The sequence below is a fragment of the Bison bison genome, unplaced genomic scaffold, assembly GCF_000754665.1.
Source record: "Bison bison bison isolate TAMUID 2011002044 unplaced genomic scaffold, Bison_UMD1.0 scf7180017864289, whole genome shotgun sequence".
Taxonomy (NCBI): Eukaryota; Metazoa; Chordata; class Mammalia; order Artiodactyla; family Bovidae; genus Bison; species Bison bison.
The window spans coordinates 10,962,730-10,973,460 of NW_011494861.1; the positions used below are offsets into that span (position 1 = coordinate 10,962,730).

The following is a 10,731-nucleotide window of genomic DNA, read 5'->3' on the forward strand; positions in this document are numbered from 1 at the left end:
ACAGGGGTGACAATATACAGCCTTGATGTACTCCTTTTCCTATTTGGAACCAGTCTGTTGTTCCATGTCCAGTTCTAACTGTTGCTTCCTGACCTGCATATAGGTTTCTCAAGAGGCAGGTCAGGTGGCCTGGTATTCCCATCTCTTTCAGAATTTTCCACAGTTTATTGTGATCCACACAGTCAAAGGCTTTGGCATAGTGAATAAAGCAGAAATAGATGCTTTTCTGGAACTCTCTTGCTTTTTCCATGATCCAGCGGATGTTGGCAATTTGATCACTGGTTCCTCTGCCTTTTCTAAAACCAGCTTGAAGTTCACAGTTCATGTATTGCTGAAGCCTGGCTTGTTGGATTTTGAGCATTACTTTACTAGCATGTGAGATGAGTGCAATTGTGAGGTAGTTTGAGCATTCTTGGCATTGCCTTTCTTTGGGATTGGAATGAAAACTGACCTTTTCCAGTCCTGTGGCCACTGCTGAGTTTTCCAAATTTGCTGGTATATTGAGTGCAGCACTTTCACAGCATCATCTTTCAGGATTTGAAAGAGCTCAACTGGAATTCCATCACCTCCACTAGCTTTGTTTGTAGTGATGCTTTCTAAGGCCCACTTGACTTCACATTCCAGGATGTCTGGCTCTAGGTGAGTGACCACACCATCATGATTATCTTGGTCATGAAGATCTTTTTTGTACAGTTCTTCTGTGTATTCTTGCCACCTCTTCTTACTATCTTCTGCTTCTGTTACATCCATACTATTTCTGTCCTTTATCAAGCCCATCTTTGCATGAAATGTTCCCTTGGTATCTCTAATTTTCTTGAAGAGCTCTAGTCTTTCCCATTCTGTTGTTTTCCTCTATTTATTTGCATTGATCACTGAGGAAGGCTTTCTTATCTCTTCTTGCTATTCTTTGGAACTCTGCATTCAGATGCTTATATCTTTCCTTTTCTCCTTTGCTTTTTGCTTCTCTTCTTTACACAGCTATTTGTAAGGCCTCCCCAGACAGCCATTTTGCTTTTTTGCATTTCTTTTCCATGGGGATGGTCTTGATCCCTGTCTCCTGTACAATGTCACGAACCTCCATCCATACTTCATCAGGCACTCTGTCTATCAGATTTAGTCCCTTAAATCTATTTCTCACTTCCACTGTATAATCAAAAGGGATTTGATTTAGGTCATACCTGAATGGTCTAGTGGTTTTCCCTACTTTCTTCAATTTCAGTCTGAATTTGGCAATAAGGAGTTCATGATCTGAGCCACAGTCAGCTCCCAGTCTTGTTTTTGCTGACTGTATAGAGCTTCTCCATCTTTGGCTGCAAAGAATATAATCAATCTGATTTTGGTGATGACCATCTCATGATGTCCATGTGTAGAGTCTTCTCTTGTGTCGTTGGAAGAGGGTGTTTGCTATGACCAGTGCATTCTCTTGGCAAAACTCTGCTGCTGCTGCTGCTGCTAAGTCGCTTCAGTCATGTCCAACTCTGTGCGAACCCAGAGACGGCAACCCACCAGGCTCCCCCGTTCCTGGGATTCTCCTGGCAAGAACACTGGAGTGGGTTGCCGTTTCCTTCTCCAATGTATGAAAGTGAAAAGTGAAAATGAAGTCGCTCAGTGTGTCCGACTCTTCGCGACCCCATGGACTGCAGCCCACCAGGCTCCTTCATCCATGGGATTTTCCAGGCAAGAGTACTGGAGTGGGATGGGGAAAAAAATGGAAACAGTGACAGATTTCATTTTTCTTGGGCTCCAAAATCATTGTGGATGCTGATTGCAGCCATGAAATTAAAAGATGTTTGCTCCTTGGGAGAAAAGCTATGACAAACCTAGACAGCCTAGTAAAAAGCAGAGATATCACTTTGTCGACAAAGGTCCCTATCATCAAAGCACTGTTTTTTCCACTGGTCAGGTATGGATATGAGAGTTGGAATGTAAAGAAGACTGAGCACTGAAGAATTGATGCTTTCGAACTATGGTGCTGGATAAGACTTTAGAGAGTCTTTTGGATATTAAGGAGGTCAAACCAGTCAACCCTAAAGGAAATCAATCCTGAATGTTCATTGGAAGGACTGATGCTGAAGCTGAAGCTCCAATCCTTTGGCCACCTGATGCGAAGAACGGACTCATTGGAAAAGACCCTGATGCTGGGAAAGATTGAGGGCAAGAGGAGAAGGGATAACAGACGATGAGATGGTTGGATGGCATCGTCAACTCAATGGATGTGAGTTTGAGCAAACTCTGGGAGATGGTGAAGGACAGGGCAGCCTGGTCTGCTGCAGTCCTTGGGGTTGTAAAGAGTCAGACACGACTGTGTGACTGAACAACAGCTTCTTATCTAAAATCCAGTAATTTTATAAGAACACACTTTGTGTTGGTTGTTATCAACTGATTTTCTCAGGTACATGGTGCTTTTCAAATCTTTTTTTTTAATTTCAGGAACACTTCCTAGAATTTTAGTCTTAAAACTTAAAACATTTGCTTTATTCTTGTCCTTTGGTTTTCCTCCTGGGAGCCTCCTGAAGTAAATATAATGACTTGTCTTGGCTTTGTTCACTTTTGCCACTTTTTCTTGGATCCTTTGCCATCATTTTAAAAATACAGTTTCTTTATTATTTGGGCTTGTTGTGGAATCCGGAGTCTCAAACACACCTCAGAGGACACTCAGGACAGGGGAGTATGGTTTATTACACCAGCGGGTCCAAGGGGAATCAGTTCCCAACAAGTACCCTGATGTTTCTGAGAGGCCCAGTTTTATTACCCCCACCACCACCACCACATGACTGGTTACGTGTTAGCAACCTCTTTGTTGTATACGACTGAGTTTTACAACAAGTATGTGCTAGGAGAACAAACAATTAAGGTTAAAGTGGGGAGAGACAATGAGTATACATCAAGGGGGAATGTCTACATGGTTAACCTAACAGGGGCAGCCCGACCTCAACTACAAACTCTGTTTGCCATCTGTAGGGAGGGAAGTCTCCAGGAGACCTGGTTTTCATTAGCAACAGTTTTCCTCACTCTTGGGCAGGCTTCAGGCCCAGTTTACATCCTGTCTTTAAGATGGAGTCTCTCCTGCTTTCCTCACTCTGGCCCAAATATCCTTCGTTGTGGTATGTGGGATCTTCAATCTTCATTTTGGCACGCCCGATCTTTACCTGCGGCATGTGGGATCCAGCCCCCTTACCAGGGGTGGAACCCGGGCCGCCTGCTCTGGGAGCCTGAAGTCTTATCCACTGGACCACCAAGGAAGTCCCTCATCATTTTTTTAAATATTTCCACACTTATCTCTTCTTTCTCTTAAAGAATTATCTTCCGTGTTTCTTTATTCATGGCTCCCTTCTGAGTTTCTGTTTCTATATTTCTTTTATTTATAATCCTTTCCTGAGTCGTTTGTGGGTTTTTTTATTTTGGCCATACCACACAGTCTGTGGGATCTTAGCCCCTCAACCAGGGATCCAACTCTTCCTGCATTGGAAGCACAGAGTCCTAACCACCAGACTGCTGGGGAAGTCCCCTTTCCTAAATTTTAATCCCTCACTTCTGACTTCTTGAGATTCTGATCTGTTTTTTCATATGTTGTATTATTTTCTCAAGTCTGTTAAGCTCACTTTGAATGATCACATTGCAATTTTCAACTCTCTGTGGGCACATCTCTCTGGCGTGTTTTACTGTCTATATGGATTGTATTTATTCTGTTCCCTTTTTCTCTTTTAACAGCTTTATTTATGGTTTGATCTGGGTCCTTTCCCACTGCTCATTTTTGCAAATGGTAGCTTCTCAGCTGTGAGAGCCCAGTTCACACTTCGCTCCTTCATGACTCTGGGGTGCCCTCTTCAGTATGTCGGGGTCAGCGACTTCCTTAGAGCCACCTCCTCTAAGCCCTCCCTTCTGTTTTCAGAAGATTCCAGAGCCAGCTTGCTGTACCCTCCACCCACAATAGTGGCTCTTACATTTTTATCATGTTTGCCTCCAGTTTCCCTTTGTTACAGAAATAGACGGTCTGCTTGCAGCAAGCGACGTGCGGACCTCCTCCCTCCCCAGAGCCTCCCACTGCCAGAATCCGCAGGGTCCTTCCGATTTCTGGGTGTCTGACTTTCACTTCCTAATGGCATATTTATTGTTTGTATGTATTCCTGGGGCTTCCCTGGTGGCTCAGACAGTAAAGAATCTGCCTGCATGCAGGAGACCTAAATTTATGTAAATGCAGGGTGACCAGCCAGGTCAGGCTGTCCAGGAAAGAGGGGTTCCCAGGATGTGGGACTTCAGCACTAACACCAGGGGAGCCGCAGGTGGCCAGGGTCGGGGGGGGGGTGTGACACCCCACATCGGTCACATGGGTGGTGTCAGACTCCACATAGCAATCTACATCTTGCTTCTGCTTTTCCCCCCAACTCGCTGGGAGTACCTGAACACGTGAACACATCTAAGGATTTGACTATGGACATGTTAAGTTGGAGGGCTGGTGAACCACCAAAAGTAGTGCTTAGCAGGAAGTTTCTAGCTCCAAATGCATATAAAGAAGAGGAGAGAGTGTGCAAAATCAATTATTTAACCTTCTGTTTCAAGAACTGGGAAGAGAGCACAGCAAATTAAACCCAAAGAAAGTAGAAGGAAAGAATGTAATAAAGATAACAGCGTAAATCAGCGAGTGAAATGAATCAAATATCCAAAAGAGAAAACAATAAAACTAAGAGTTTGTTCTAGAAATTAGTAAACTCATTACTCTTAGCAAGACCAATCAAGATTTTTTTTTAAAGAGAGGGGGAAAAAAACACAAATTGCCAATCTCAGGTATGAAAGGGGACACGTCACAGAGCCTACAAATATCAGAAAGGTTAAAAAAAATGTTATGAACAACATTACACCAGTTAATGTGACAGTTTGGATATAATGGACAATTTTCTAAAAAACAAAAACTTACCAAAACTGACAGGGAGAAAAAGAGAAAATCTGAATAGTCCAACAACTATGAGGGAAATCAAATGCAAAGTTTAAACCCTCTTATAGAAACTTCCAGTTACAATAACTAGTAGGGATGTCCCTTCATGATCACAACCTTGTCATGGCAACGGGGCTTGCGTAACCCAGTGAAGCTCTGAGCCACATCGTGCAGGGCCACCCACGACACGTCAAAGCGAAGAGTTCTGACAAAATGCGGTCCACCAGCGGTGGGAATGGCAACACTCCAGTATTCTTGCCCTGAAAACCCCATGAACTGTATGCAAAGGCAAAACGATATGACGCCAGAAGATGAGCCCCCACATTCAAAGGTGTTCAATATGCTACTGGGGAAGAGCAGAGAAACAGCTCCAGAAAGAATGAAGCAGCTGAGCCAAAGTGGAAATGACACTCTGCTGTGGATGTATCTAGTGGTGAAAGTAAAGTCGGATGCTGTAAAGAACGATATTGCATAGGAACCGGGAATGTTTGGTCCACGAATCAAGGTAAATTGGATGTGGTCAAGCAGGAGATGGCAAGAATGAACATCAACATCTTAGGAATCAGTGAAATAAAATGGATAGGAATGGACACATTTAATTCTAAGACCACTATATCTACTACAGTGGGCACGAATCCCTTAGAAGAAATGGAGTAGCCCTCACAGTCAACAAGAGTCTGAAATACAGTACTTGGGTGCAACCTCCAAAATGACAGAATGATCTCGGTTCGTCTCCAAAGCAAACCATTCAACATCACAGTAATCCAAGTCTATGCCTCAAACACTGATGCCAAAGAAGCTGAAGTTGACCAGTTCTGTGAAGCCCTACCAGACCTTCTAAAACTAACACACACCAAAAAGATGTCCTTTTCATCACAGGAGATTGGAAAAGTAGGAAATCAAGAGATACCTGGAGCAACAGGCAAGTTTGGCCTTAGAGTACAAAATGAAGCAGGAAAAAGGCTAACAGAACTTTGTCAAGCAAACACACTGGTAATAGGAAGCACTCTTTTCCAAAAACACAAGTGATGTCTCTACACATGGATATCACCAGATGGTCAATACCAAAATAAGATTGATTATATTCTTTTCAGCTGAAGATAGAGAAGCTCTATACAATCAGCAAGAACAAGGCCTGGAGTTGACTGTGGCTCAATTAGTTCAATTCAGTTCAGTCGTGTCTGTCTCTTTACGACCCTATGGACTGCAGGGCTCCAGGCTTCCCTGTCTATCACCAACTCCCGGAGCTTGCTCAAACTCTTGTCCATTGAGTCGGTGATGCCATCCAACCATCTCATCCTCTGTTGTCCCCTTCTCCTCCTGCCTTCAGTCTTTCCCGGCATCAGGATCTTTTCCAAAATGAGTCAGTTCTTTGCATCAGGTGGCCAAAGTATTGGAGCTTCAGCTTGAGCATCAGTCCTTCCAAAGAATATTCAGGACTAATTTCCTTTAGGACAGACTGGTTTGATCTCCTTGCAGTCCAAGGGACTCTCAAGACTCTTCATTACAGTTGAAAAGCATCAATTCTTCAGTGCTCAGCTTTCTTTATGGTCCAACTCTCACATCCATACATGACTACTGGAAAAAAACATAGCTTTGACTAGCGCAGATCATCAGCTCCTTATTGCAAAATTCAGACTTAAAAATTTAAGAAAGTAGGGAAAACCACTAGTCAATTCAGGTATGACCTAAATCAAATCCCTTATGTTTATAGAGTGGAAGTGACAAATAGATTCAAGGACTAGATCTGGTAGACACCATGCCTGAAGAACTATGGACAGAGGTTTGTAACACTGCACAGGAGGCAGTGACCAAAACCATCCAAAAGAAAAAGACATGCAAGAAGGCTAAGTGGTTGTCTGAGGAGGCTTTACAAATAGCTGAGAAAATAAGAGAAGCGAAAGGCAAAGTAGAAAGTGAAAGATATACCCAACTGAATGCAGAGTTCCAAAGCATAGCAAGGAGAGATAAGAAGGCCTTCTTAAATGAACAATGCAAAGAAATAGAGGAAAACAATAGAATGGGAAAGACTAGAGATCCCTTCAAGAAAATTGGAGATATCAAGGGCACATTTCTTGCAAGGATGGGCACAACAAAGGACAGAAACAATAAGGACCTAACAGAAGCAGAAGATATTAAGAAGAGGTGGCAAGAATACACAGAAGAATCATACAAAAAAGGCCCTAATGACCTGGATAACCATGATGATGTGGACACCTAGAGCTGGACATCATGAAGTGTGAAGTCAAGTTGGCCTTAGGAAGCATTACTATAAACAAAGCTGGTGGAGGTGATGGAATTCCAGCTGAGCTATTTCAAATCCTAAATGATGATGCTGTTAAAGTGCTGCATTCAATATATCAGCAAATTTGGAAAATTCAGCAGTGGCCACCAGACTGGAAAAGGTCAGTTTTCATTCCAACCCCAAAGAAGAGCAATGCTGAAGAATGTTCAAACAACCAGATTGTTGCACTAATTTCTTATGCTCATAAGGTTATGCTCAAAATCCATCAAGCTAGGCTTCAGCAGTATGTAAACCAAGAACTTCTGGATGTGCAAGCTGAGTTTAGAAAAGGCAAAGGAACCAGAAATCAAATTGCCAGCATTCATTGGATCATAGAGAAAGCAAGGGAATTCCAGGAAAACATAAACTGGAAAATTCTTAAAGACATGGGAATACCAGACCACTTTACCTGTCTCCTGAGAAACCTGTATGTGGCTCAAGAAGAAACAGAACCAGACGCAAAACAACTGAATGGTTCAAAATTGGGAAAATTGAGTACGTCAAGGCTGTATATTGTCACTCTGCTTATTTAACCTGTATGCAGAGTACGTCATGCAAAATGCTGGGCTGGACAACTTGGAAGCTGGAATCAAGATTGCCAGGAGAAATATCAACAATCTCAGATGTCCAGATGATACCACTGTAACAACAGAAAGTGAAGAGGAACTAAAGAGCCTCTTGAAGAAAGTGAAAGAGAGTGAAAAATCTGTCTTGTAACTCAACATTCAAAAAACTAAGATCATGGCATCTGGTCCCATCACTCATGGCAAATAGAAGGGGAAAAAGTAGAAGCAGTGATACATTCTCTTGAATTCCCAAATCACTGAAGACAGTGACTGCAGCCATGAAATTAAAAGTTGCTTGGTTGCTCCTTGGAAGAAAAACTATGACCAACCTAGACAGCGTAGTAAAAAGCAGAGACATCATTTTGCCAATTAAGTTCTATATAGTCAAAGCTCTGATAGTTCCAGTAGTCATGTGCAGATGTGAGAGCTGGACCATAAAGAATGCTGAGCATCAAAGAACTGATGCTTTTCAACTGTCGTGCTGGAGAAGCCTCTTGAAAGTTCCTTGGACAGCAAAGAGATCAAACCAATCAATCCGAAAGGAAATCTACCCTGAATGTTAATTGGAAGGACTGATACTGAAGCTGAAGCTCCAGTTCTTTGGCCACCCGACTCACTGGAAAAGACCCTGATGCTGGGAAAGATTGAAGGCAAAAGGAGAAGCGTGCAGGAGAGGATGGTTACATAGCATTACCGACTCAATGGACATGAATTTGAGCAAACTCCAGGAGATAGTGGAGGACAGAGGAGCTTGGCCTGCTGCAGTCCATGGGGTCGCAAAGTGTCAGACATGACTTAGCAACTGAACAACAACAAACAACTAAGGATGTAATGTTCAACATGCTAAATATAATTAGCCCTGCTTGTATGTTATACAGGAAAGGGAAGAGAGTAAATCCTAAGTATTCTCATCACAAAGGAAAAAATACTTATTTCTTTAATTTTGTATCTATGTGAGATGATGGATTTTCACTAAACTTACTGTGAATATCATTTCACAGTATATATGTCAAATCATTTTGCTGCACACCTCAAGCTAATGCAGAGCTGTGTGTCAATTACATCTCAATAAATCCTGGGCTCTAAAGCACAGGCTCAAATAGTTATGGCACATGGACCTCGTTGCTCCACAGTATGTGGGATCTTCCTGGACCAGGGATCAAACCCATATTTCCTGCGTGGACAGGTGGATTCTTTGCCACTGAACACCTAGGGAAGCTCTGTCATTTTATTTTTAAATGTCATGCATATGTTTGTGCTCAGTCGTGTCCAGCTCCTTGCAACTCCATGGACTGTAGCCCTCCAGGCTCCTCTGTCCATGGGATTCTCCAGGCAAGAATCCTGGAGTAGATGGCCATTTCCTTCTCCAGGGGACCTTCCCAACCCAGGAATCAAACCCATGTCTCTTGTGTCTCCTGCATTGCCAGGCAGATTCTTTACCACTGAGTTACCTGGGAAGCCCTTTTAAATATCACTGAATATTTAAGGAAATAAATCAGACACTTCCATTGCAACTGTTTAAACTTGTGATGAAAATTTTAATTATCCAGTTAAAATGTGCACAGGGGCCTCTTCAGTGGACAGCATCTAGAGGCATTCAGGATGGTGCAGCATCTGACATACCGTTGTAGGCTGCCCTACAATACAACCTCTAACAAAACCAGGCTGTCCTGAACCCCTGGTAATAGAATTGTTTACACTTAGACCAAGAAGGTTGGGAAGGCAACAAAATCCACATGTGGTGTGTGCCCAGGCCAACTTAGAGGCGTTTATGCTATGAGACCTAAAGTTCTCATGAGGTTGTCTGAAACGAAGAAATACGTCAGCTGAGCCTATGGTGGTTCCATGTGTACTAAATGTGTCCGTGACAGGATCAATCACGCTTTCCTTATCGAGGAGCAGAAGATCGTTGTGAGAGTATTGAAAGCATAAGCAGAGAGTCAGAAAGCTAAATAAAAAAATGAAGCATTTTTGAGTAATAAAAAATATGCACAGGGGTAAATGGTATTTTGGAAATTGACTAAAACTCATGAATGGGGTTGGAAACAAAGCCTGTGACACCTGCTGTCCTGGTCCTGGGCGTCCTGTGTTGGAGGCCCCTTTGCTCAGCCCCTGGCTGAGCCCCTCATGCTGTCACTTCCAGGTGCTTCAAGCTGGCATGCCGGGCCGTGGGTGTCTACCCGCCCCTGGAGCTGTCCCACAACCAGATCAAGTTTGCAGCCACCTCCTTGTACGACACATCCGTGGCCACTCTGTACGTCATCAACTCCCACCTGAGCATGAACTCACTGACCCACTCAGTGCCCCGCATTGGCTCAGAGGACGCTTTTCCCGTGGGGCCCACGTCTTTTGAGTTCCTGCTGCCCCCAGATTCGCCCATCACCATCTCACCCCTGGTGGGCACCGTGTGGCCAGGAAAGGTAGGTGTGAGCCCCACAGGTGGGCTGTTGGGGGGGGGCAGGCCACCCCGGGGTGCCTGGTTCTGCCCACCCTGGACCACAGTGGTTCAACCAGACAACAGATGGTAGAGATCAACCTGGATCCTCATCAGAGCTGAGTGGGCCCTCCTGCCCTCTACCCAGCCCAGCCTGGCCCCAGAAGCGGGGCACCCAAAGGCATCTGACCCCACAGGCCCCTGGCTGGGGGCTCCATCATTTCAGACCAAGTGAGGGTGTAGAGCCCTGGATGTCACAGCAGATGGTCACAGAGGCTGCGCAGCACCTGGTCACCAGGAGCACAAGGTTTCCCACCTCTGCTCCTCCTGATGAAACAGAAAGAGCCAGGCCTCAAGGCAGGGACTCCCCGGGGCCCTCACAGCATCTCTGAGCTTACTTCCATGCCTTCATATGTGGGGGTGACAGCCACTGTGAGGGAACTGAGTGAGGATGGGCAGGGACATGCAGGCCCTGCAGTCACAGAAACGCATTGTAGTAAAGTGAGCAAATTAG

At 44.2% G+C, this 10,731-nt stretch overlaps 1 protein-coding gene and 1 pseudogene across 1 annotated transcript in view; both read left to right on the forward strand.

Moving 5' to 3' along the window:
• CFAP74 (cilia and flagella associated protein 74) overlaps window positions 1-10,731 on the forward strand; it is a gene marked incomplete at its 3' end in the record, with an annotated part of 88,613 nt that overhangs the window by 73,683 nt on the left and 4,199 nt on the right. The window contains exon 27 of the mRNA XM_010850216.1: window positions 9,927-10,203. Coding sequence (XP_010848518.1) covers window positions 9,927-10,203 — 277 coding nt within the window. The remainder of the gene's footprint in view (window positions 1-9,926; window positions 10,204-10,731) is intronic.
• LOC104995926 lies at window positions 9,386-9,739 on the forward strand (annotated as a pseudogene).